This window comes from Babjeviella inositovora (genome assembly GCF_001661335.1).
Source record: "Babjeviella inositovora NRRL Y-12698 unplaced genomic scaffold BABINscaffold_1, whole genome shotgun sequence".
NCBI classification, from domain to species: Eukaryota; Fungi; Ascomycota; class Pichiomycetes; order Serinales; genus Babjeviella; species Babjeviella inositovora.
In genome coordinates this window covers 565488-589917 of record NW_017566838.1, presented here as the reverse complement: position 1 = coordinate 589917, position 24430 = coordinate 565488, and the positions used below count along the sequence as shown (strand labels likewise).

The following is a 24430-nucleotide window of genomic DNA, read 5'->3' as shown; positions in this document are numbered from 1 at the left end:
GCGCCTTTAACTCTGGAATTTCGTTCTCATAGCCGTTTAACTTGCGGCCATACTGCTTAAGTAGTTCATCCTTGTCGACCAACCTTTGTTCAAGCTCGATCTTTTCCTGATTCAACTTCAACGGCGAAGGGTCCATGCCATTTTCATACTGCAACACGTGTTCCTCACTGATAAACCGGGCCCGTCTCTCTTGGTTCAACAGCTGTGTCAAACGAGAAATTTCCTCCGCCTTCTTGCGCATCTCTGAAAAGTTATCTTGTGCAGCAACTTTCGTAGGAGTGGCTTCCGGAGGAGCGTGGCCATTGGAAGTGTAGTGTTTTAACTTATCTTCCAACGCAAACTCACGTTTGATGGAACTGGCTAGCTCCTTGGACACAAGTTGGAGTTCGTTCATAAGCGAGCCATTCGCTTGGATAATCCCCATATCTTCCTTACTGAAATTCCATGAGTTGCGGTCGACTTTCCGGTTCACCGAGGACGAAGAAGAGGCACCACTGACGATTTTAGAGTCGGGGCGTGCCGAAACCGGCCTGTAGAACTGGTTCGACAGAATGGAAGTCACTGACTGGGATCTCACGAGTGTGGGTGAAGCTTCCGTCTCATCAATGTTTTTGATGTTTATCAGCGACCTTGAGTGTGAAAGCGGATTAGGCGACGAAGTCCTGGACGGATTGCGTCTCGGGACACTCGATGGATAGTACTGTAACCCCGGAGCGGTTGGGACCACATTAGTAGCACTAGCAGCCTTCTTCGTTGCCAAACTGGAAACCGATGGGGATGAAGTAAAGGAAGAATCCGACACGAGTCTCTGAGTCTCTGGAGATACGGTCTCGGGGGTCTTCTCGCTCTTACGCGAGAGTTTTTTGAAGATGTTGGTCATCAGCGACCGTTTTTCCTTTGTGCCCTTGGATAACTTGGAAGATAAGGAGGAGGAAGACGGGAGTCGCTTCAGAGCGGGACTGGACTGGATGAAAGTGTCGCTGCTATTCAAGCTTTCCGCTCCGTTTTTCGCGGTACTGTCCACAGATTCTCGGGTGCTATGTCTAAGCTCCGTCTCCAGTATGGCCATAGAGCCATTCCTGGTACTGCGGTTGTCCATTTCCTGTTCCAGTACTTGGTGGTCGCTGTAGTTGGACTTATCATACGGTAAACTGGAGCCCAATGACAGTTTGTCGATATCCATTGTTACCGTTTTCGACGAGTTGAGTTTGTTGGAGAGCTCGCTCAGCGAGTCCCTCGGCCTGTTAAATTGCACGGATGAGCGCAAGCTTGAAGCTGGTGCAACGTTCAGGCTGCGCACGTTCGACAAAGCGTCGGGCTGGGGTTCTAAAGTTCTGGTTTCTTCGGCCGGTGCCTTGGTTGCGACGGGGATATCAAGTGTAACCAGTCTGGCCGGTGACAGCGTGTACGACGGGCTCTGGAAATGTGACGGGCTGGAAAGCGATGGATTGGTGAAGGCTGGCGAGTTGGCGAACAGATTGGCGGTAGCTTTTATAGTGGAGTTCGTCGGGTCCCGCTCCGGCGATGCAGAAGTAGAGTACGTCACTAGGTCTGAGGCGGTGTAAAACACATCTTTCTGCGTCTCGTTGTTGGATAATTGGTACAATTTTTCATTGTTCAACTGCTGTTTCAGTTCAACATCCTCTCCCATCGAGACTATCGACTCTGCGCCCAAGGTCTTGACGGTGCTGATAGAAGATCTGTTGTTGCGCTTTGGCGACTCCTCTTCGTCGCTAGCCTTGAACAAATCGATCTTGTTCAAACGCTTTTTGGGCTGGATAAGCGGAACAACGCCTGACGATTCATAGACGGTGGTGAGAGGCTGTTGAGCGTCCTGGGTTGTTGGTGCAGGAGTCGGGGCGGGGGACGGAACCAGGTCCAGCAACAAGTTAGATCTGGAGGAAGGGGTGGACGGTTGGCGTTGGCCAGGAGAAGAGCCAGAGGAAACCCGTTGGCCCATCGGTGGGCGGTACAAATCATTCCCGTTATTTCCATAAGTATTACCGTTGTATGGAGTATAGCCAGGGTTATTGCCATAAGGACCAACCCCATTCATTACATTAGGGTGGTGTTGGCCATTCATGCCCATTGTGGCATTAACCTGGTCAAACCCATTTGATTGGCCTCTTGGAGGATTCTGGCGCAAGTTCTGGCCGGGGTATCTTGGTGCAGAGTTTAGCGACATGGCTCTGGGTCCATTGGCGGGCTGCTGCAATCTCAGCTGATTCTGGCCAGTCATGGACCCAGCTCTGGGGTCGGGCCTACCGTTGAAAGTCATAGATCTGTCCTGGAACGACTGGCCCATAGCCATCGCTCTAGGGTCTTGACCCATGGACATCGCTCTGGGGTCTTGACCCATGGCCATCGCTCTGGGGTCTTGACCCATGGCCATCGCTCTGGGGTCTTGACCCATGGCCATCGCTCTAGAATTCTGTCCCATAGACATCGCTCTGGGGTCTTGACCCATGGACATCGCTCTGGGATCTTGACCCATGGCCATCGCTCTGGGATCTTGACCCATGGCCATCGCTCTGGGGTCTTGGCCCATGACCATCGTTCTAGAATTCTGTCCCATAGACATCGCTCTGGGGTCTTGGCCCATGGACATCATTCTGGGGTTCTGACTCATGGACATCGCTCTAGGGTCCTGTCCCATCGACATAGCTCTGGGGTCGTTAGCAAGTCCCTTGGCAGCCTGAGTCATAGCGAGTTTCTTCTGGTTCGTCATTTGCTTGCGGTATTGCGTGTTGGACATGCCCAGCGTCATCGAATATGACTTGTTGCTTGGAAGCCCGAACGTGATGGTGGGGATAAATGGCGTCGTGTCGAGCGACGATGTTCCCATTCCGTACATGTTGCCGTTTTTGCGGATGGCAGACAAGTCGTCAAATGTCAGGTTATTGTTTTCCATGATGTCCTGGCCCTCATCCTCATTAAAAACGGCCTCATTGCTGTGTCTTCCTCTGAAAAACTTGGCAGCGCCCGATGTCTGCGACGTGAAGGAGCCCTTTGACTTCTGTTGAATCGCCATGTGCGGAAAAAACTCTTCGCTCTGCGGTGGAAGACTACTGCTGCTGGCGTAGTGTGGCTGGCTGGCTGGGTTCCTCGGACCCTGGAAGTGGTTCGAGGGGTCTTGGCGGTCATCTCTGACACGGTTGTCGGCAAAAGTTTGTTCGTCGACGATCTCTCCAAACATCTGGGGTCTCCTCTTGGAGGTTAATGACATGGCAGCCTCCATAGTGAATTGAATAGCGAAGATGGAACTGAGTGTAGCTACTAGAGAGCTTAATTAAGTTTGTAACGTGGTGACCTCTTACAGTGTAAATTCTTGGATGCTTTGATCAAAAACAAACATTAATACCGACGGCAAGTGTTCAAGCACTTTTTCTAGGTACAGGGTAAATATTAGGTTTGCGTAATTTTTTTCGCACGCCAGGTGAGACTGCATTACACTGTAGGAATTAGCGCAGTTTCAGTAAGAGACTGCACTGTGAGACACGCAAAGACCTCCTCAAGACTACAAACTCCGGGGCTGCTTTGTTGTTTCCGGATGAAACTATAGGTCTCCAGATCTGCAATGTCTCTTCTGGAATTTCTGTGGAATTCCCTGCTGTTCTGGTGGTTTCACCATCGTAGCTCGGCACCAAACGTTTCCAGCCGGCCGTGCCGAGAATGCACGTTGCTCTCTAATTTCAGGAGACGCATACGCGGGCGAACTAGGCAGGCAAGCAAGGCAATCTTATTGGACAATAGCTCAGGGTCCGGGGTCAATCACCTTTGCTTATTGATGATAATGCAGCGTTGGAAGATGGTCTCATTGAGAACTCGCGTCTTCTGGCATTCATAATAGCAATGTAGTTAGTGCACGTTAGGCATGTACTCCTGTGGGGAGACTCCTGTTGTAAACGGCGCAACCTAGTACAAACTAAGGAATCTATTTATAGAAAGTATCAAAAAAGGGATACTGGAAAAGACAAAACTACCCGGGGCTTCCCTCTCGTTACTCGTGAAAAAGTTGAAATTTGGGTTGGGCACTGTGCATCGGAGTCCCGCAACTCCAGAAGTGAGCGGGCTTTGCGGTATCAGACACCTGATCATGTTAGCTTTGACTATCAGGCTTAGGACCGCCCCCGTGTATGGGCCTAAAGGTCTAGTCCACGCACTACAGATTTAGCATTCAGGAAAAAGCGCTCCTTGGAAAAGGCGAGAAAACCAAGTAAAGATCGAATTGGGTCATTTATACGGTTGTTGAGGCGAGCTTGTAGCCAGATTGCATCATATTTCCAACCTCCTTAGAATATATAACATGGGGTTATCTTTTTCTGAGCTGCGTGTTGTCTGTGAATAAGTCCCTCTAATCTGTTAGTACAAGGCTCGTACCGAAACTCAGTAATGAGCTCGTATTCCAGAGACTGACCTCCAGCGGTGTCAGTCAATTGCCATAATAGAGGGATGTCGGTACTTGATTGAAAGTTAGTGATGATTTTCGGTTTATAAGCCCATATTAAAAGCTGGAAATGATATTCCAAAAACTGTCGGAGCCCCTGATACTCTCCGTTCCATTATGTGCCACACTCACCCCCACACCATCTGCCAGATCCCTCCCCCCAGAGAGGTCTCTCGGATCTACAAGTCTGTAATAAATAAACATTTCATTGAGTGTCACGATCTTGAAATTTCAACTTGGAGTGGCCAGTATTAATCATAGTACCATACCTCTGTTGCCGCCTTCTCACCGATGGTCGATAACCTTCCCCACGATGTTGTATCTATTTTCAAAGAAGGTATACCAGTCATCAAGTGCCTTGAGATGTTTTTCGCTCAAGTCACTGTAGTCCCAACAGGTTGCAGGATCGACGTCTTCGTCCTTTAATGAAGTCTTTCCCAAGGCCTTTGAGGCATCCTTACCCGCTAGCTTGGAGTAGCCCGCATTAGGCCCGTATGACTTTGTGTTTTTGGAAACATCAAACACGGTCCCCTTGATCCCAACGTAGATTTTGTCGGATTTCACACCTAATAGTGTTAGTTCTGGAATCGACAATGATTGGATTCACATGGATATAGCTGTCTAACAGGGGTAAAGTTTCGGGTTTCTTTAACAGAGTATTTCCTTTTTCCCTTTTTGCAAAAAATAGCAACACGGCCTCATTGAATCGCCGTCTCGAACGTACCATCGTATTGGGACAACTCCTCTCTGGTGAACCACGCGTCCTTAGGGGGGTCCAACTGAACCGGAACCTTTGGCATGAATTTGCCTTTCTCTTTTTTCTCGGTAGCCTGTTCTTGGTTTGGGGACATCTTGCGTTATGGGTGGTGGATTATCAGTGAAGAAGAATCCGGGGAACAGATATCTTAGCCAAGATAAAAGCTCCGATGTTGGAGTCGTTTGTATTTCCGCGAATCTCCTTTCCGCGGAAATGTGGCCGCATTTCTCGACGCAGCGCTTTCCTCATTTTCGAACTTTCAAGACTAAGCAGTGTCCTGATCACAAAGTTTTCCCTTTACTCTTGCTTCGTACACCTAACTACAATGGCTACTTTCATTACTGAACTCTGGGAATCTGTTTTCACCCCGGGAACTACCCCTGCTTTAATCAAGGCCACGCACGGCTCGTTTGTTCTCCTTGTGCTCTCGCTTATCATGTTGATCTACCTCAGCGGATCCATCCATTTCTACAATTTGTTGGCTATCAGCTTTTGCTTGTGGGGTACGGTAACTTGGTTTATCCTGGAATTAGAGAACGAAAAAATAAAGTCTTCATTGAAGACTAACGAAGAGTTGGCTAAGGAAGCTGGGGGTGCCGAAAAGAAGGATGCTAAGAAGGAGAAATAGGCAGTGAGAAGAACTAAGAAAGTCTACGTAAGCAATGGCTCGCAGAAGTGGGCTTCTATAAGACATGCTGCATAACTCCTGCTTTTAGAAATCTCTTTTGTGATATGTTTTGATAGATGAAAATGTTGGCGTGCTGAAGGATAATACTGGTTACGAAAATTTTGCGTCTTTTCCGATGTATCCATGGATGGTTAGAGCCAGGGATTAGATGATACTTACTGTTTGTATATATGAAACTACGGCGGGCATGAATAGAGCCATTTTCTTAGATTGCCGGAATCTGATAAAACAAATTACCAATGATGGAAACCCCAGGTTTAAATCGGTATTGAGATAGCATCGATATGCTGATGCCAACAGAAAGTCCTGGAATATAGTAGCGTATCTATACCTATACACTCATGCTCAGGTAACATAGTCTTAGATGTTTCGATGTTAATCTGCCATCGGGGCATTATGGGCCGGCCTTGGTTTTTTTTTTTCAACAAAATAATTCGTGGCGTTGCATAATGCCCTAGAATTTAGTTACCGTAATTCTTGGTTATTTTTAAGCTCTGAGGATAGCTCCAGTCCTTCTGAGTTTCATGATTATGAACGCCATTCGAAGCTAGGATAAGGTTTACGGTTACCAATACCCTTCCGAATTAGGAACTAGCAGCGCGTTTTTGGCCACAATACAACGTGCAGGTTGAAATATAGTACAGGATCGATCCCTTGCTCTTTACTGCGGGGAATTGTTTTTCCGGTTTTTAAGAAATCGAAGGCCATGTACAATGCTAACTGGTCCTGGTTGGGCCGGTTATAAGTTAAGTCGCGTTAGTCGGGCAAAATCTCCCTTAAGTAGCAACAGAAAGGCTTGCGCGCATGGCGTGACAAGGATCGCAGAGAATAACGATGAAAGCCTCGCTCAGGATCCCATGTCCTCGCCCGAAGTGTTGCTAGCTTCGCCTGTAAGATAGCCAAAAGGGAACCAACATATAGTACTAGATTAATATTAGTGCGATAAAAATAGGGCGGTTTAAAGTGCAGAAACAGCCTAGGATTCCTGGCACATACCACGTGGAAACACTCTGTAGCCCATGTCATTCATGTTGTATGTTGTCTGGGTCAGGTGGTGGGGTTTCCGAAATTGTGGAATTGGACCAATCGTCAATACGGAGTCTTAAGGCTTTACCTTGCCGGGGTATGTTCTGCCTGGTACTTCACGGTGAACAGCTCCGCATTAGGTCACCACGACTGACGGTCTAGACTCTGGACCTACGTGAAGGTTTCGGATTATTCCGCTAGATGGTTCACTGCCATAACCTTAAACTGAAAAAGGAAACGGAATGTAATTCTAAAATTCCTTAGCAGAGTATATCTGCTTTGTTGCGCTAAGTTGGAAACACGAAATATCGGTTCCATTTTTGTATTTTTTCTTAGCGTGTTGCACGAGAACGGAATACCGGATAAAAAAATACTCCCAAGTCTTAACAAACTTAAAAGGAAGTTGGTTATATGCAAACAGTACGGAACCCCCTCCCCCCCCCCCCCCCCCCCCCCCCCCCCCCCCCAAAGGAGCTGTGACAGTATACCTAACCAAAAGCCCTTATTAAAGCAACAAATATCTACTATCGTATTTCCGTAGCAGTGAATGAAGGAATCACTTTTCGAATCATGTAATGGGTTTGAGATTATGAGTACGACACCAGGTGTATTTCTGGTATAATCCATATTGGTAAACATTAATGTGTCTTGTACCTCTGGCTAAATACATATCCAGCTAAGTGTATGCCCAGATATAGAAGCATACCCTCTTTACAGTCCATCCTGCAGATTTTGAGACCCTGCCTGATCATGTTTTTGGGATGTTGGTGCCTATGGGTGGGTATATCTTGGCTGCCACTTACGGAGCCTACACCACGATTACCTACAGATACTTCGACATGTCTTTGGAGTTTCGCGTTGGAGGTGACGAAAGCGACCGTGAGGAATTCCATGATTAAAAGCGCGATGTCACCCCCACAGAAGTTGCCAGTAGTAGCTCCGGGGTTTCCTAATCCCTCCTCAGACAGGTTTCTTTATTCACCACCCTTTTCTAATCTCTATCTGCTGGTTTAACTTTGGATATGCCCTTACCTCAATATTTGGATGCTAGTTTTGGCGTGACTACGAATAAATTTATATTTTCCCAATGAAATACCAACTATTAAGAATACCTTCGTTTGAGCTGTGAGAAGTTAAGTGAACCAAACCAGCTTGGATCTTGAATCTAAACGCGGTCTTTCTAGACCGATACTTCTAATGGAATATTTTTCCATAGTACCTTTAATATTACTCAGCAAGGAGGTCAGTCCATTCATAACTGGGAAAGGTAACCTTCACTCTGTTATGTAAATCGAGTAAATAATGAAAAGTGTATGAAACCAGGGGAGAAGACTCGTTCATCCCCAACCAACACTCGCTTAGACCCTCCCTGCACTCTTTACATTTCCACCTTGTAATTAAAATCTTGGGTTTTCTTATAAGCTATCTCATTTCAAAGTCCGATATTTCGCTCGCTGGGAGGAGCTGCAAAGTTGCAATGGTTTGGGATGTTTCAGGACGTTCATCGTACAACACCTGGTCACCCTCGCTCTCCACATCTGTGTGGTCCTCCTTATTGATCGGCTCGCTGAAATCCAAAATCTCAATCACAGTTTCCTCAACCTCTGAATCGAGCAACTTCCGTTGGACAGCAGCAACACAGCGACGGTAGTCAAACCTAACCTGCCAAATGCCACCGGTGATATCAGTAAGCAAGTCTCTCACAAACTCGCCCGTTTTGATGTCAAACAACTTGAGCATGCGTTCACTTCCCGACACCACCTTGTGTTCATCGTGCTGGAAACACGTAATGGCCCCGCTGTGACCCCTGAGCAACACATCACAGGCACCGTTGTCAGGGTTCCAAACACGAAGCGACGAGTCTGCGGCAGCAGAAACAAGCGTATCATCAGATAACTCCAAAAGACCGACCAAAGACGAGTGCCCTTCTAAAACATATAAGCACTCACCCGTTTCCAAGTCCCAGATACGCACAGTCGCATCCATAGACCCGGAAATACACCGGTTACGTTTGGTGTCCAACACTGTGCTGTAGATTCGGTCGCTGTGCCCCCTAAGCACAAACTTACAGACGCCAGTAACGAGGTCCCATACTCTGATCGTGTGATCGTAACTACCAGAAACCACCGTCGTTCCATGCCCAGCAATAGCTCTCACGGAGGATGTATGGCCAGTCAAAGCCTTGATAAAGTACGGGTTCTCGTGCTCAGTGACGTCGATAGGGTGCTCTGGAAGTTCGTCATCCTCCTCCGTCAACGGAAGGTTCCACACGTGTAGCGTGTTGTCTCTGGAACCAGTAACAAGCAACGGCTGGGGAGGAAAGATGATTGGCAATCCTTCAGCGTTAACTCCCACCTGGGTTGGTTGGAGAATATCAAGGCATCTGACAGTGGAAGTGTGGCCCCTGAACACGTGGGTGCACTTTCCCTGCTTAATGTTCCAGATTCTGACGGTTCGGTCGGTGGAGCCAGAGACAAGAGTGTTGCCGATGTACTTTAATGCCCAAACGCCACCATCATGGCCCTTTAAAGCCTGCATGAGCCGGCCGTTGTCGGTGCTGTAGACGTTGATCATGCGGTCATCGGCACCGGAAATGATTTTCCTGTCGTCATACTGCAAGCAGGTAACCACATGAATACTATGGCCAGGAAAGCTGATGCGTTTGGGCTGGTAATGTGGGTCCATCCACCGTCTGTGGATCAATTGGCGTTTCTTGTAGAGCAACCGGTAGAGATTTTCCGGTTGTCCAGACCCCCACTCCGTGAGCAACTGTGACGCATGGGCAAATTCGGCATCGATTTCGCTCTGGTGCTTGACAAAGCCATTTGAGAAGAGCAACCTCTTCCAGAGAGTGTCCGCTGTGGCCTTTTTGGTAACTAGCTGCCTCCACTTTTCACACACGAGACTGGCGGAACACAAGCTTCGGTGATCTAGCAACCCGAGGATCTTCAGAGTGACCTCTTCAGGAAACCCTGCCACCAAGTCACGCTTCAAACTCGCCTTAAGAATGGTAACAAAGGCTGAAAGATCCGTTCGGTTGGTTCTTTGCAACATGTGGAAGATCAAGTTGTTTTGGGCCCCTTTGGAGAGCAACGACAGGGAAAGATTCGCCATCAAGTGGATAAACTCGTTAGCGCTGCTCGGAATGTGAATGAGCTCGCTGGAAGTCTGCTCAAACGACATGGACTCCACTCCAGATTGGATCGGAGAGGCGCTGGGAGATGGAAGCGGCTGTAGCAACTGCTGGTAGACATCCTCGGATGTTGGTTCCAGAATCGGCGGAGGCATACACTCTGGGGCGCTCGGAGGGTTGGCAGTGACCGGTCTGGAGTCATCCATAGAGAACGCAGGCCCCTTGAGGGTCAGTCTCCGTTTCAAGGGTGGGTCCTCCGTCTCTTCTGCCTCAGAGGGTAAGAAGTATATCATACCTGACTGGGAAGCAGAGACTGGGGGAGAGGTGATGTCTAGCGGCAGTAACTCGCGGGAGTCTCCATCAATATGGCGTTTGCGTAACATCCGGTCGTCACAGTCTTCGGGAACCTCGACCTGTTTTCCCGGCGAAATGGACAAGTTGGAGCAGCGTTTGTTGAGGGAGAGGTCGCGGAGTCGTTCGTCGCCAGCCACTTGTTTGAGCGAGTGGGGAGCACTGAAGTGTGCTAACGGGTATAATGGCACCTCTGGCATAGCTAGGTTGGTCGGGTAAAGAGATATCGTTATAGGAAAGAAACTAGGATGGTTTCAGCTGGTAATTCGTTGGCTCTCGCGATAAGGAGTTCTTGCTCTCGCTTAGCTCGGACGTGAAGATGACGAAGCAAGCTAGTGGTGGTTTCTTAGGGGACCTTGCGCGTTAGTGCAAGAAACGTAAAATCTTGGACTGCTCTTTACTTGTTGGTTTGCTATCTGTGAGAATAGGTTGGTGATTAAGCTTGATGAAAATCGGTCTCCCTTAGGCTCTTTTGTAGTTTAGAAAAATGGACAAAAGGGGATAATCTTGAGGGGTTTGCTTGGTTGCTGGATCTCTGCTTTTGGTTGAGGTGGCTTGAATGCGTGTGGAGAATTCCGGGATGGGCACCTCTTATGGCTTTGGAGTCTATATTGGTCGCGTTTGCTTTGTAGCAACTAACGTGTGGTTGGGTTTTGTTTAACGAGATTTATGAATTTCCCCGTGTGTACCAGCGTTGAGACAGTATAGAAGGGGGAAAGTGTGTGTGGCTTTTTGCGGGTGTATTTGTTTTTGCTCGGCGTCAAGCGATTTTGGTTTTTTTCCCTATCAAAAGGCGGCCTGCACAGCGCTGGTTTCACTGAGGAAGGCAGGCGTGAGGGGAAAAAAAGGCACATTGTCCGCGATTTGTCGGCTAGGCTCAGTTGAGCGAACAATAATATTTAAAGAATGCTAAGGGTACTGTATCGACATTCCCGCGGTTTTCTAATTTGTAATTGGGTTGGCCAATGTGAATTTCCCTGCGGTTCATCTCAGACGGGCTGACCTACGGTGCGTACTATATAACCGCCCGTGGTTGTACCTCAAAGGTTATTGGTGTTGGCTCTAGACCTCACCTTCGAAGTGGGCTTATCACACTTGTTTTGAGTGTAAGAACCTAACTATTTTGACGGATAAACATGGAATAGGACTAGTTTGTTACGAGGTAGGCTGGTAAAGAATTTCCGCTGGTGGTAAGCACCGAGCGGTCAATACGATATCGTTTTTTCGTCCTACTAAATTCCGGTGGAAGGCACTGGCACTATAGAGTCACTGATAAAGGTGGTTCTTAGGGGAGCCATCCCCTTACAAGCAGCTTTTTATCTCATTTCAGAAACGTTTCCGCTTGATGTGGTTGAGGGGTCTATTGTAGGCTATACAAGACGACAATAAGGATTCTATTAGCGACCGAGAGCCAAGACGGCTGAGCTAAGGATGGTTGTGATTTTCCCTATTATGACGGGCAGTGCAATAGAATGCTATATTCGCATCAATCTTGGTTCGCCAAATTGCGCTCCCGGGGGCTCTACCCTCCATTACAGGTTAAACCGGGTTTCATAGACGCCTCGGTCATCGAGGCCTGCCAAACCGAAAGGAGCTTGACCGACATCATGTTTCCAACGGCGCTTCATTGAATCGGACGCCCGATACCAGTTGAATCTCTTGGGTGCAGGATTGGAGACCGGGGTCATGGTATTTGTAGCTATGGATACAGAAAAGTTCATTTATGTACATGAGGGTTATATACGGTATATTCTGCGTGCGTAATTAGTGCACTAACGTTATTATTTTCTTGATATAAAATTACTTAGCTATAGCCATTGATATATTTTGATATATATATATAACTTTGTATATATAGATTAAAGGGTTCGATTATATTTATACCTTTGTATATATCTGGTAATAAGCCATTCCGTATCGCTGGATTAAACCTTATGCTGATTAATGCTAATAATAATTTAATGCTTATATCATAATTAGTTACGAGAAAGTTAATTAACCATAGCTTAACTGTGATATATTATATATATATCGCTAACCTTAGAGTTTTCTTATACGGTAGAATAGATTTGGTATTAATGCATATGCATCTTAATGAAGCGCTTATGATACTAATGTTAATATACTGTCGAGGTGTCTTTCGTATGTCTCTTAGCTCCAAAGGATATTTCAGTGTAAATTCCCCGAATCTGCTAAAACCTGGTATTAATCAAAGCTTGTGTTCGCGAAGCTTTGGTCTGGGTTGCTTACTGTAGCAAGAAATTGCAACTACGAAGTAGTCAGAATGGAATTCCGCACCAGGGATAATACCTGCTGAATGCCCATGTTTCTGCGAGCCGTCGATACATCGATAATCGGGCTTGGATAGACATAGGCAGGATAGGCTCCTAAACCCAGTTCCACGCGCTGACGCATGTGAAACGCTTAGAGCAATAGGCCACTCCCGATATTGTTCCGAGAATGTAGCCCTTGCTCAGACACAGCCTCTGGAAAATCGACTGAAAAAGACAACACAGGTAAGAAACTTTATTCGTTAGCCGTGTGAAATCAAACCCTCTAGGCTTTTGCAACACAGGTATCAACTCAAGTAGAGATTTAATAACAAGTGCCTTTCTTGGTAGCACCTTTGGCTAATAGAGACTAGTGCCGTGAAATATAGGTGGTGCAGCCACGGGGGGTATAGTTATATACAGGATTAAAAGTCTTTCCATGCACAGAAGGTGGCTTAAGGTGCGATTGGCGAGGTGCATTAAAAAATTCCTGGAAGGTCATGCATGACATACATGCATGTGCGTGGTCTAGCATTTTCGGTGGGAACGCTGACCGCAGCCTTTACCAAAAGAAATTCTCTCTCGATGCGTATTAATGGTTTTTTTCGGAGTAGAAGAGAACCTTGAAAAATAAGGTTGCCATTCCCCAATGGAGAGTTACCGCGCTCATCTTTATCAACCAAGAGAAACAGGATCCACCGTGTTGCTTTTCTAGTTAGTACCCATGTCTGTTTTAGATTATCAAAGCCAAAAATTTGAACAAACGGGGAGGAAGCCACCGTCGTAGGTTTGATTTTGATTCTCCGTGTAATTCCGCTGTATCCTTTTCTGACCGCTAATCATTAAGGCTAAATTGAATACACATGGATTGGCACCTGCGTCTATCAAGATTGGCAGTGACACATTCTCCGTTTCGCTGGAACAAGGATATGTGGTATATCTCTGCGAAGGTCTACAAAGCTCCATGAAGGTAATTAAATGGACGATAGATTGTCGTGACCGTTAAAAGCTAAAGGCTTCCCCGCATAACAGGGCTGCCTGGGAGAAACGTGCATTTCAACGGTACGCATCGAATGCAGGTTACCCGCCCCATCTTAGGCACCGATCTCTTCGGGCCAGTTTTAGGACACAAACAGCTAGACTCGTTAATTATTTATCATAGCACCACGGTAAGAGGGGCGATAGTTATGGTATCAAAGACCATGATAGCCCGGGACAGACCGAGTCTTTAAACCGCCGCCATGGAATTCCTCCTGTTGTGCTTAAATCATAGGAATCAACCCGTGTCAAGGATTGGTGATGTGTAGAAAATAAGCGCACGTGATTGGCATGCCTCAAGACAATTTTAGCTGAGATACGATGCCTCAGGCTTCGTTTCGCTTATATTTTTCCAAAACGTGTGGTCATGAACGATAAACGTAAGCCCAAGGTCTAGATCGATAACTGTTCTAGACGGTCATTTCTCCCTAGGGCCCCCATGCTAAATCTGTTCTTCCATCGACACGGAGTACTAGACGATGCAGCATAATATTTTCCGTTTATTATGCAGGCCTAGTGCCACTAATAATGATGGTATTTGGCCCTCCTTCTTTTATTTCTTTTTATTGAAACGGGGAGGCTAAGAAGGAGAAAACACCGCTAGATAAACTATTCATGATGCAATTACCATGACCCCTGTATGGACTCTGACTGTCCACTAATTGAAGAAAAGCAATTGTTTTCCCCGTCGGCATACGCATGCCTGAATTCCTAATTGAACATTAATCCACCGCCTGCAACTCCTATGCGTTTGTGCTGCTCTACCGGTGCACATCCCGGAGTGACCACGCGGAGAACGAAGGGCGTAAGGCGAGAGATGGGCATAAGGAGATCATCGAATTAGGCTCCTCAACCGTGCAGCTAGTAACTACTAGTGATACTTCTGTTGCTGATAATATGAGACAAAAACGCTGAAGTACCACCATGCTACAAATGATGGCATAGTCAGGAGTGAATGTATACCTTTTCAATGCCACCCTTGCGTCGATACGCAGTACTGAAATGAGCTAAGGGTATAGAGACACAGTCGCTACTCATGTACATATGCATGTGTGCGGTAGCTTGAGGCATGAAAAATTGTTCCAGACGCTCACATTTACGCTTCAAGCTATACGCCGATCTTCATGTACGTTGATTTTCACACGCTTAAATTTTTGTATAGGTCATGCCGTTACTCCCAAGTACCAAAGGCTATTTCGGTATACCACTGGTGCTGAAATCCAATCCCAGTCTCTGTACTAGGATCCCCGGGTGTAGGTGAAGTTAATCAAGTGCATTTCTTGCGCGTCCTGTGGACTCTTGATGTTTCACACGGAAAACTATACTATGCATCCTGGGATTGAAAATCACAGACCAGGGGTAGGTTTTGTATGGGGTAAGATAAACTATATTAATATTATAACTGAAGCTGGAAGAGTGCTCATGCTTATTCCACGAACATAGGTATTAGCGGAAAATCGAAATGGACCGGTGGCCGATGTCCCAGACCTGGATGTATCAAACTAGTCTTTTATCTTGGCCTATCTCCAAGGCCCATAGGAAGACTCCTTATTGAAAACCCCTGGGCCCACAGGTATATTTATAAGATAGTGCTGAATTTTTCCCACCCCGTTAAAAACATCATACCATCTCCCCTTGCCATACACCTAGTAGGTAATAGTGGATACCTTTTATAGATACAATGTACACAAACGGAGGAGGGGTCGGCGCCCCTCTTGTATAGCTTATTCCAGGAGCTAAAAGTCCGAGTCTCTTTTAAAGCCTAACAGTGCGTTTTCCTGCAAGCGGCTCAGGTTTCTACGCATGGCCCGTTTCGAACATCGACCGTCGTACTTCTAGACGAGGCGTTAGTACTAATTTTGCCTCTGTTGGACACGGTGCACCCTATACCTATGCTATGGAGCTATTAACATATCTTTGTGTTCTTCGGAGATTGAGACTCCCACCTCAGGCTATTATCTATCCCGGCCTGGAGTTGTCTTCCGGCGAACCGAGAGAATATAGCCTTAATTACTCCTGAGTTTCTCTTGACCATTGGGGGGGGGGGGGGGGGGGGGGGGGGGGGTGAGGGATAAACGATGTATTATTGCCGGTTTTTATACGCTTAACTATACCTATTAGTATTTGCATTTAAAATGCTCTCTTTTCCCTGTAGCATACTCCAGCTTCGTTGGAGCATTCACAAGATTCACACAATAACTGTAGTTACGACGTACACTCTCACATAGCTGATACGCACGTACGGGAGGCATCGAATGAGAATGTTCGTATTTGCGTTATAAAGAAACTTCTCTGATTCATATTTCCCCGTTGGGGGTATCCAAGTAAGGGGTAATATACCCGGGACTTTTAAGTATAGTGTTTCATAACATTTTAGAGCAGAGAAACCCTTGGCAAAATACTCAAATTGCAACATACGCGCTTCCACGAATTAACCCCAGTAGCCTCACAATTAGATCTGTACCGATATAGCAGGGAGGTTACAGATGTTTGCGTTGGCATTTGCTGCTGGTACATTCAGCTACGATACATATACTACTCGTCTACTCCTTAGGCCACTGCAAATCCCTAGGATTAAACGATGCGTGGATCTCCCTCCAGCGTGTATCTATAACATCATTCGGACCTATATCGTCGTCGGCTGATATCATCGCGAATCCCAGCTGACGGGCAATAGCGTTTTACCAGTCGACACCGTTGATACAACGTGCCTTACATAAACGACTTCATATAACGCCATAATAAAAACTCGCGACCGCTCCAGCGTTCCCTATAGAGAGGATACACCAAACTGTTCGGTAGGTAGACCAAATAATACAACTCCATGCCATGACTGACTTTGAATTTCACAACGCTCAGACGGCACCATGGGGGTGAACGCTAACCTTATTATGGACTATGGGCACTGTCAACACAGCCATTAACCAAATAGAAACCCTAATTATGCATATAAAGACATTATTAATGGATATGCCATTTAGGCAAGAGAGTAACAGACCTATAGTTATTGTGGTACCAACTCTGCATGGCCAACTTTTGAACCACCTAAATGAAGATACGTATTTAACCTTGAAGTTTCTGAGATCTCGTGTGGGTAAAAAAGGCTGGACCAACAATGTTGCAATATCTGAATACAGCAGCCGTCTAAGAATGGCGGGACACTCTGAAAGGTATATGAGTCAGTATAACCAAATAAGCTTAGTATTTAACATAAACGTTATCAGAGAATTACAAGGAGCAGTTTATATAGCGGTATTATTGTGATCGATAAAAAACGAAGCCATTATGCTATGTACTGAGAGTACCCCACCAAAAAAAAACCCTGGAAAACCTGCCAGGTATGACGCGAAAGATAGAAAATAAAAATATGCAGAAATGAGGGCAACTAAAAGTCACTGGCGATAGGACAACGTTGGGCAGGGTCGGCAGACAACACATGGTTGTGCAACCACTCGTTGGCAGTGAACACCCGGTTCTTATTGCATGGACAGGTACCCTCAAATGGCAACTTTTCGTTCAAGTTGTGCAACTTCTTGACAGAGGCTTTGGTAAACTGAAAGTGAGAGTTCAACAAATGCTTCTTGAAGTCGTACGGCCTGTTGAACTGGTGGGTCTTGTGCGAGCACTCCTCCTTTGGGAAGATACACTGGAATCTGGAGACCGACTCATGGGTTCTGAGATGTCTGGTCATGTCGCGTCTGATGTACTTATTGCACATGTGACACCTAGAACCGGCGTGCTTGGATTTTGTCGACTCTTGGGAAGGAGAGACAGTGGCATTGTCCAAGGCCATGAAGAAGTGATTGCGCTCAAGTGGCGACGAGTTGAGCGAGAAACATTCCTGTGGCAAATCGTTGAATGTGACTGGAGATGGAGAGGGGGTAAAGTAGCCCTGTGGCTGGGTAGCATAGCTCATGGAAGGAGTGCAGGCTTCGACCGGTGGAAGAAAGTCAAACACTTCTGGGGTTGCATAGGTGTAGCTACTCATCTGAACCGGCTCCATGTAGACCGAGGGGTAGAACTCGTAGGACGCGTTCTTCTGCATCATTGGTTGGTACTGTTGGTATGGTGTCAACTCCTGATATGGCATGCTGAAGCTGCCATGGGTAGGGGTTGGCAAACCGTAGCCATCAACAACCACTGTGCGGGCCTCCTCAAAGGGCTGTTGCGCCAGCTGCATTTGAGGCTGTTGGTTAAGCAACGAGTAGTGGATCATCTGTTCGAAGTCGTAGGTAGGGATAGTGTTCATTGTGGGCTAGTGGAGTGATAAGTGATAAACCAGACAGATCAGTAAATCGGGAATTGGGTATGCTTTTATATATAAGCGACGATGGGCAATGCGCAGAGGGCCTAATGCAAAAGATCACATTTTCACATCTGCACCGAACACTTTCGCTCTCGGGTAGGCTTTCGTACAGGCGAGTTTTTGGGCTTTCTTTTTCGGACACGCACATGCAACTTAAAGTGCATAATGCAGCTTTACAATCTATGCGCCAAGACTAAGTATTTTAGATATGCGCAGAACTTGGTTAAGCTGCACATGTGCGTGCATATGCGTGAACATGGAATTGCTCCTGTGGGGCTGCGTTCATGGGAGTAGATTAGGCCCCGGAGAGCTATTCCCAAATTCCGAAAAGCAGCGCAGCGTATCCTACAGCCTAATTTGTATCGGTGGTCCAGACTGCCCCAATTATTCAGCGGAGCTGCAATTGCGAGTTCTTTCCTACAGACATCTCGGAATTCTGGTTGTCCAAGGATGTTACGATCTGAGCGGAGGGCACAATCATAAGCCATGTGAATCATGGTGGACCACAACGAATGAGATATCGCCTCGTGTAATATACGTGTGAAAGAGTCGTATCAATTACTCCTAGGACCATCTCGTCTTTCAACAGGTGTCAGCGGCCTTTAGCGGCTGTCTCTGACTTCAGTTCTGTATTGACCGTAGCGCCATCGATCACGCTGTGAGCTGGAGCTACGCCATACTAAACCCGAAGGCTTTGCTACCAAACCCATGTGTCTGACGGGAAAATGAAATTCACGCCCTAGACACTACCTATAGATCGATACTCAGCTTTATAACCCACATCTTGCAAGCAAGTCTTTGTTTCCTCTGCATGCACTCGTTTGGCTGCCATAGCACTTAGCTGAAGCGGGACGGAACATGCCGCACGCAGCAGTAGGTGCCTTAGTGCTTCTTGAACTTAGATCCAGCAGTGCTGGGCGGATCCGATGGATCCTTATCATGGATCTCAGTTCATTAATGTATCGTAGATCCACTTGGTTGAGGCGGCTCGAATATTGAAATTCCATTCATGTACGCACAATCAATGCAATCGGTTTCACGGAGAGCATCTGCTGTTTAAGCTGGATAGAACCGATCTGCAGTAGATATGGGATGCTACCCTACCGACGAAAAATAGATTCCTGGGAGATAAGCAAGGTTTTTCGCGTGGGTTTAAGTGGAAGCAGTATTTCGTCGTTGATGGAACCGTAAAAGGTGGTAGATATAGTGGTACTATCTATTCTGCCGCTTCCCTACTCGTTCTACGAATTCAAACGGGGCATAGATCGGATCTGCTACTCTCGGCCTCAGGTCAGTCACTTAGTGTATGCTTGGCAATGTGAACCAAGGAGTGACTGGAAGTGTACCTATCTTGGATGGCAGCGAAGGAAGCTAGAGCTGCAAATGAAGGGCAAGCGGCATGGGTACTGCATCGAGGCGCCCTTGTACAAACCTTTTACGATCCGCATAGTCGAAAAGAAGTACAGACGGGTGGTTCTTCCGTTTGCGGGAGTGAATATGTAAATCCTATTGTGAACCAGAACGCACATCCAGGGAGGATAGTTCGTACCAAGTTCTGGATACGGATGGGCGTAGTTGCCGTTTCCAGCCAATGCACGTACTTAGCGACCCTGTCTATGCGCCGCCCTGGCCTCGTCTGTATTTTCAGCCTTCTTCCCCTCAATCGCTTCGGCGGCCGTCTCTGCACCGTGTAGTCGAGCATTCAAAGTGGCTCTTAGGCTCCAGGCATTACCCAGGAAGAATCTACTCACTGGGCACGTGTCCCGGAGAATGACATACGTACTTCACCTCTTCCCAGCAGTGGCCATTAATAGTTGGCCACCGTACAGATATCTTTACCTGACCTTCTGGTCATTTGGCGCTACGTTAAAACTGCAGCGGAATATGCGCGGAATACGTACATGGTACATAGGCGGAGTGCCGCTACGTCTGGAAGAGAGAGAGATGGCGGGTTCGCCGCCCGGGAAAAGGGCTGAGAAATAGATGAAAACAGTAAAACATGTGCTGTAAAAATAGAATAACATACTGGAATGAGGGCGACAGCTGCAGAAACTAGAAGGGCGCCCTTCGAAAGTCCGCTTTGTAAGCAATTTTCCGGTGTGAATTTTTCTCTCCATTGGTCGTTATTGTCTGGGAGCATGCCTGGCTGATTCCCTGTTCGCACCTAGTTGCTAGGTACAAGAACTTACACGGGCTGGCAACCCAATCTGAGCTAGTAGATGCGTCCTGGACATGGCCACTTCCGAATCTGGACATATTCATTGCCTGTAACTCCTCCTACAGGACCCCGCATTGGCTCGTTAACATTACATAGATTTTTATTGTTGGTCCGAGGGACTTGACGAGTTGGAAAGCAAGCAAGATCAGGGAATAACGGTCTCAGCCTTGATGTGCAGAGCGGTAAACCCAGAAGATACAGCTCATGAAGGAAGGCAGGCAAACATATCTCGCTTCCTACGCGGCGAATATAGGTTGCGGGAATAAATGGATGTGTGCAATCCGCACACCCGGCTTCACTGAACGCCGTGGTACCTGTGCCATCAGATCTTCACCCCTTTTGGTTACATATTCTGGAGAATAGTAGAAGGCACTTTCTACAATTCCATGTCGAAGCATGGGATGTGTATTTCAGGTCTATTTAGTTGCTACCAGGGGCGGTACCCTGGAACACACTTAAAGTTAATGGCCATGTAGCCTCAGTCCCAACAACCACTCCCAAAGCATGCAGACTGCTGGGGCTGGTACTAAAGCAGCCCTAGCACACTAGTGTTTCGAAGCGAGACTATATACTCTTTCTATGTATGCGTACATTAGTGCCACAACGGGTGTATGCGAGCAAGGGTAGTCAGCCCGCAGAGCATTTTAGCTCGTTGTCTCAACCAAAAGCGAGAACCTGCACCTAAGTTCAAGACTCACTAGTGGTGCCAGAAATCTTTCCAGTATTTACAAATGCACATGTGAATGGAATATTCTCACAATAGCGATTAGCTCTCTGAGCTGCGGTACAGAAAACAGATTGTAGAGGATCGGGGAGTTATGCTTATGGGCGAGCCTGACAATGAAGGAACCGCAGGGCTACATCACCATATTATGCCCGTAAAAAGCACTGCGAGAGAAATCAATTTGTGTCCACCGAACATATTTTCATTCGTAGAACCAAAATATACTTTGATTAGAACCAATACCCCCCATCATTTTACCTTTTTTTTCAGCTAATGGACTGGTCTTGCTGCCACGGTTGAGTTACACGAGACGCCTAGCGCACCGCGGATCAGCGTATGGCCCTCAGGCCACCATGTGTGACCACCATACGGTTGAAACCTACCTACCTGGTAGGTAGCTGGGTATCAGACTTACTAATTGAGGAAGAAATACAACGACTTCAAACCAGATAGATGGTAAGCTATTTTACTCCACATGTGGGCGGAAACTGATCCTTGTATTCCAGTCCCTACTGTAGCATGGCTACAGGCTTCGAATAGCCACCCCGGCTATTTTATTTTCACGGCACTAAATATGCAATCTTACAGAGTTAGTTTGGGGTATCGAATGCTCAGTTCTCAATATATGTACGCGGGCTGATTTTGTTGGCCTTTAGTCAGTGGGAATTTTGCTGAGCACAATCTCCAAAATCTCCTTGGTTGGACTCCGACGGTTCGGATAAGAATCATTATCTCAGACTACGAGGATCATTCCTCGTGTAGCATGCATTCATACATAAGTACACTACGAACTTTTGATTACGGATTGGGCTTACAGGGGATCTGAGGAAGTAACCCTTGTCCGTTCCTGGACAAGAGCTACAATAATGATATACTTACGCTAGCAGGAAGTTTCAGCACATTTGAGTCACGTGTAATTATCCTGGGATACGCATGCAGCTCAGAGTTCGATCTTCGACACCTATTCATTCCGCACAGGCGGTTGTGCATACAGGGTACACGAAACTTAAACTAGGTAGACGACCGACCTGAATATGGTTCCTGGGCCCTACGGCTATATCGTACGATGGGTGGCATCTACTCAAGACTGGCTGAGGCGAGGTAGAGTTCTAGAATAATCAAGAGATAATTAGATATAGCAGTATAGGGTACGGAGCTAGAGTGCAGAGCTTAAAGCAGAGAACAGGAAACATAACAGACGAGCCCTAAATCGTGGTTCTAGAGAACTGTAAACATAACAAGCGGTAGACAGAGGTTGTCGCAGGGTAAATTAATTTGCCCATACGTCCACGACCTTATCTCCCAAAAGAATATTCCTACCATGTAAGAGTGGTAGCTCCAGGAAATAATTCTTCGGCCAAATACAGTCGTACAAAGTTTCTGAAAGAGAACAATTGTCCCATTTCATCCTTCATCTGCATAGACGAGTGTTCCCAAGAGGGGTATTACCCTTTATGCATACGCAGGCAATAGCTAAAACCTCTGCATGGTTTAATCATTGTGCCTTGTATCATTTACTCTCTAGGCTCCATAGACCAAGAAATTGTGCATATTAAGCAGCTACTTGACTTAGATCACCTTTGTTGTCCACCTCTGCTGATACACGAGTGCTGAACGCCTAGAGGGTACCCATAGGTGTGATGCTATTATTAGAACATCTAAGACCTTATGGCTGTACGGCGCACCTTTTTTCGCACTTAATTCATAGACAATGGTATTTGTCGTTCACTTTGTTCTGGTGGCAGGGGAATGTACCTTTTTGGCATATGTCAAACAGGATGCGTCTTACACAACACTAATATGTGACAGTGTCATATGGAAATTTTCTGTTTGCAAGCATAATATTATTGTATCGCTTATATAGGACTGGGCAGGGGTTGCTCTCTCCTAGGCTCTTTGTAAGCCAGATCCGTAATCAAAACTTCGTATTGTGCTTACATCTTAATACGTGCTACACAAGGAATAATCTCCGTCGTTTGGAGCGGTATTTTCCTTTCTAGTGTGTGTGTTAGCTCGGTGACTTTTTTTTCTTTTAATTCGAAGCCGGTAAAAAGAGTCTTCCCGCGGATTATGCTTTGTAAGATTCTTTGAGGCTGGAACCTGAAAAATCCTTGTCTAAACCCCTGAAAAATATGCAGCCTATTTACATAATTTCAGGCGTACAGCCACGATTTCGATATTGCTTATTTTAGTTAATGCAGAGTGGTGTAAAAAAAGCTATAAATTACTTTATTCGAGAGAAGATTGTTGAAACTAGCATCGATACTTGAGAGACTAGCAGAGGTGTCAAATAATCAGCGGGGTGTAGGGCGTATTCTCGCCAAGTGTCACAACGATACGGATAGGTAGATTGACGTATTTACCAAAAAAAACAAACTATGGCTCATGACCACCTCGAGGTTTAATTTCGGAGAATGTATACATCCTCTTATTTTTTGTATTAGACTTGAGGCGGTAAGAGGGCGGTTACAGGTACTAAAAAGAATGGCTGAAGACATATCGTAGAAGAGTAACCGCGGTCGTAACTAGTTATTTACGGGGTAGATTGGTGTACCCTGGTAAACCTTCAATGAACATATTTTCGAGGATTTTGAGTTCTGGGATAATTGCATTAAAGTCGATAATTGGCTTCTCATAGTATAACTAGTATATGAGAAATCAAGAATAAATAATTTCTCTCTAAATTTTCTGTTCCTTCCAGAACCTGGACTACAGACCACTATAAAGGGATAAAAGGTAGTGGGTGTAGATCTCTCCATAGGTTCTTTACCATCGATCACGATATTGTAGCTTCTGCTATTCTAACCACGGCTATCGCTTTGCATCAAGTAGTTGTCTTGGCAGGGGTGAGGTCTATGCGACCATGCTTCAGGGATAAAATTAGAGTTACCAGGGATATTTACCAATTTTGGCCAGTTTTGGACACGGTGACCAGGGGGTATCTAGCCATTCTTCTCAGACCAAACAGGGGTGGAACTTCGGACCTACTAGGGGAAATCTCATAACCATTATCCTGTTTCAGACAGGGATAGACATAGGTGCTCTGACTACGTATACTGCTAACCCTCAAACCATTTCTTCCAAAAGCTTGTCCGCTGGCCCATGGGGGCTAGGGTGATGAATGAGGCTTGTGTCTGTATACGAGAAATTTTCAGGCAGGGAAAAAAAGGGTCAATTGGAATTCGAAGACGGAGAGGATCAAATAACATGGCGGCTAAGATAGTGATATGATCCAACTACCTTCCAACACTTGTAGATCCATAACTTCAAGCATGGAAGTAGCATCCATGAGCCTGGGTTAGTTAAATCCATGGATTACAAAGGCTCAGATGAACTTGCCGTCTCCAACTACCCATGATGACAATAGAGACGGCTCTAGCAGGGGCCTAGATGCTTAAACACACTAAAGCACCAAGCCATTAACTATTGTACCCGCCCTGGCTGGCGGAAGTGATTTGAGCAGGGTTGGTTT

The 24430-nt window shown here is 46.4% G+C and overlaps 10 protein-coding genes across 10 annotated transcripts; 4 read left to right on the top strand and 6 right to left on the bottom strand.

The window, feature by feature from the left end:
- Positions 1-70: 70 nt before the first annotated feature.
- Positions 71-439, bottom strand: BABINDRAFT_19408 (uncharacterized protein; the record flags this gene model as incomplete). The annotated part of the gene is made up of 1 exon (XM_019131215.1): positions 71-439. A coding segment is annotated over one exon (369 nt), but the record flags the coding sequence as incomplete, so codon positions are not given.
- A 2968-nt stretch (positions 440-3407) lies between these two features.
- BABINDRAFT_71597 (uncharacterized protein) lies at positions 3408-3881 on the top strand. The gene has a single exon (XM_019132575.1). The coding sequence runs from the start codon at positions 3578-3580 to the stop codon at positions 3845-3847; it is 270 nt and encodes an 89-aa protein (XP_018987734.1). The 5' UTR covers positions 3408-3577; the 3' UTR covers positions 3848-3881.
- Positions 3882-4732: 851 nt separating this feature from the next.
- On the bottom strand, positions 4733-5298 carry BABINDRAFT_5378 (uncharacterized protein; the record flags this gene model as incomplete). Its single annotated transcript, XM_019132202.1, has 2 exons — positions 4733-5013; positions 5172-5298. 2 exons carry the CDS (start codon positions 5296-5298, stop codon positions 4733-4735), a joined length of 408 nt encoding a protein of 135 aa, XP_018987733.1.
- A 201-nt stretch (positions 5299-5499) lies between these two features.
- Positions 5500-6069, bottom strand: BABINDRAFT_43144 (uncharacterized protein). Its single transcript, XM_019132096.1, has one exon. It carries the CDS (start codon positions 6015-6017, stop codon positions 5856-5858), a length of 162 nt encoding a protein of 53 aa, XP_018987731.1. The 5' UTR covers positions 6018-6069; the 3' UTR covers positions 5500-5855.
- BABINDRAFT_159006 (uncharacterized protein) lies at positions 5500-6069 on the top strand. The gene has a single exon (XM_019127409.1). It carries the CDS (start codon positions 5530-5532, stop codon positions 5830-5832), a length of 303 nt encoding a protein of 100 aa, XP_018987732.1. The 5' UTR covers positions 5500-5529; the 3' UTR covers positions 5833-6069.
- Positions 6070-6604: 535 nt separating this feature from the next.
- On the top strand, positions 6605-6972 carry BABINDRAFT_159005 (uncharacterized protein; the record flags this gene model as incomplete). Its single annotated transcript, XM_019127408.1, has 1 exon — positions 6605-6972. A coding segment is annotated over one exon (182 nt), but the record flags the coding sequence as incomplete, so codon positions are not given.
- Positions 6973-7998: 1026 nt separating this feature from the next.
- Positions 7999-11067, bottom strand: BABINDRAFT_159004 (uncharacterized protein). The gene has a single exon (XM_019127407.1). It carries the CDS (start codon positions 10600-10602, stop codon positions 8341-8343), a length of 2262 nt encoding a protein of 753 aa, XP_018987729.1. The 5' UTR covers positions 10603-11067; the 3' UTR covers positions 7999-8340.
- A 5895-nt stretch (positions 11068-16962) lies between these two features.
- BABINDRAFT_159003 (uncharacterized protein) lies at positions 16963-17980 on the bottom strand. Its single transcript, XM_019127406.1, has one exon. The coding sequence runs from the start codon at positions 17957-17959 to the stop codon at positions 17096-17098; it is 864 nt and encodes a 287-aa protein (XP_018987728.1). The 5' UTR covers positions 17960-17980; the 3' UTR covers positions 16963-17095.
- A 1637-nt stretch (positions 17981-19617) lies between these two features.
- BABINDRAFT_164199 (uncharacterized protein) lies at positions 19618-20272 on the bottom strand (the record flags this gene model as incomplete). Its single annotated transcript, XM_019130233.1, has 4 exons — positions 19618-19759; positions 19918-19988; positions 20043-20170; positions 20206-20272. 4 exons carry the CDS (start codon positions 20270-20272, stop codon positions 19618-19620), a joined length of 408 nt encoding a protein of 135 aa, XP_018987727.1.
- BABINDRAFT_159001 (uncharacterized protein) lies at positions 20171-20832 on the top strand. Its single transcript, XM_019127405.1, has one exon. The coding sequence runs from the start codon at positions 20439-20441 to the stop codon at positions 20595-20597; it is 159 nt and encodes a 52-aa protein (XP_018987726.1). The 5' UTR covers positions 20171-20438; the 3' UTR covers positions 20598-20832.
- The last annotated feature ends 3598 nt before the right edge of the window (positions 20833-24430 follow it).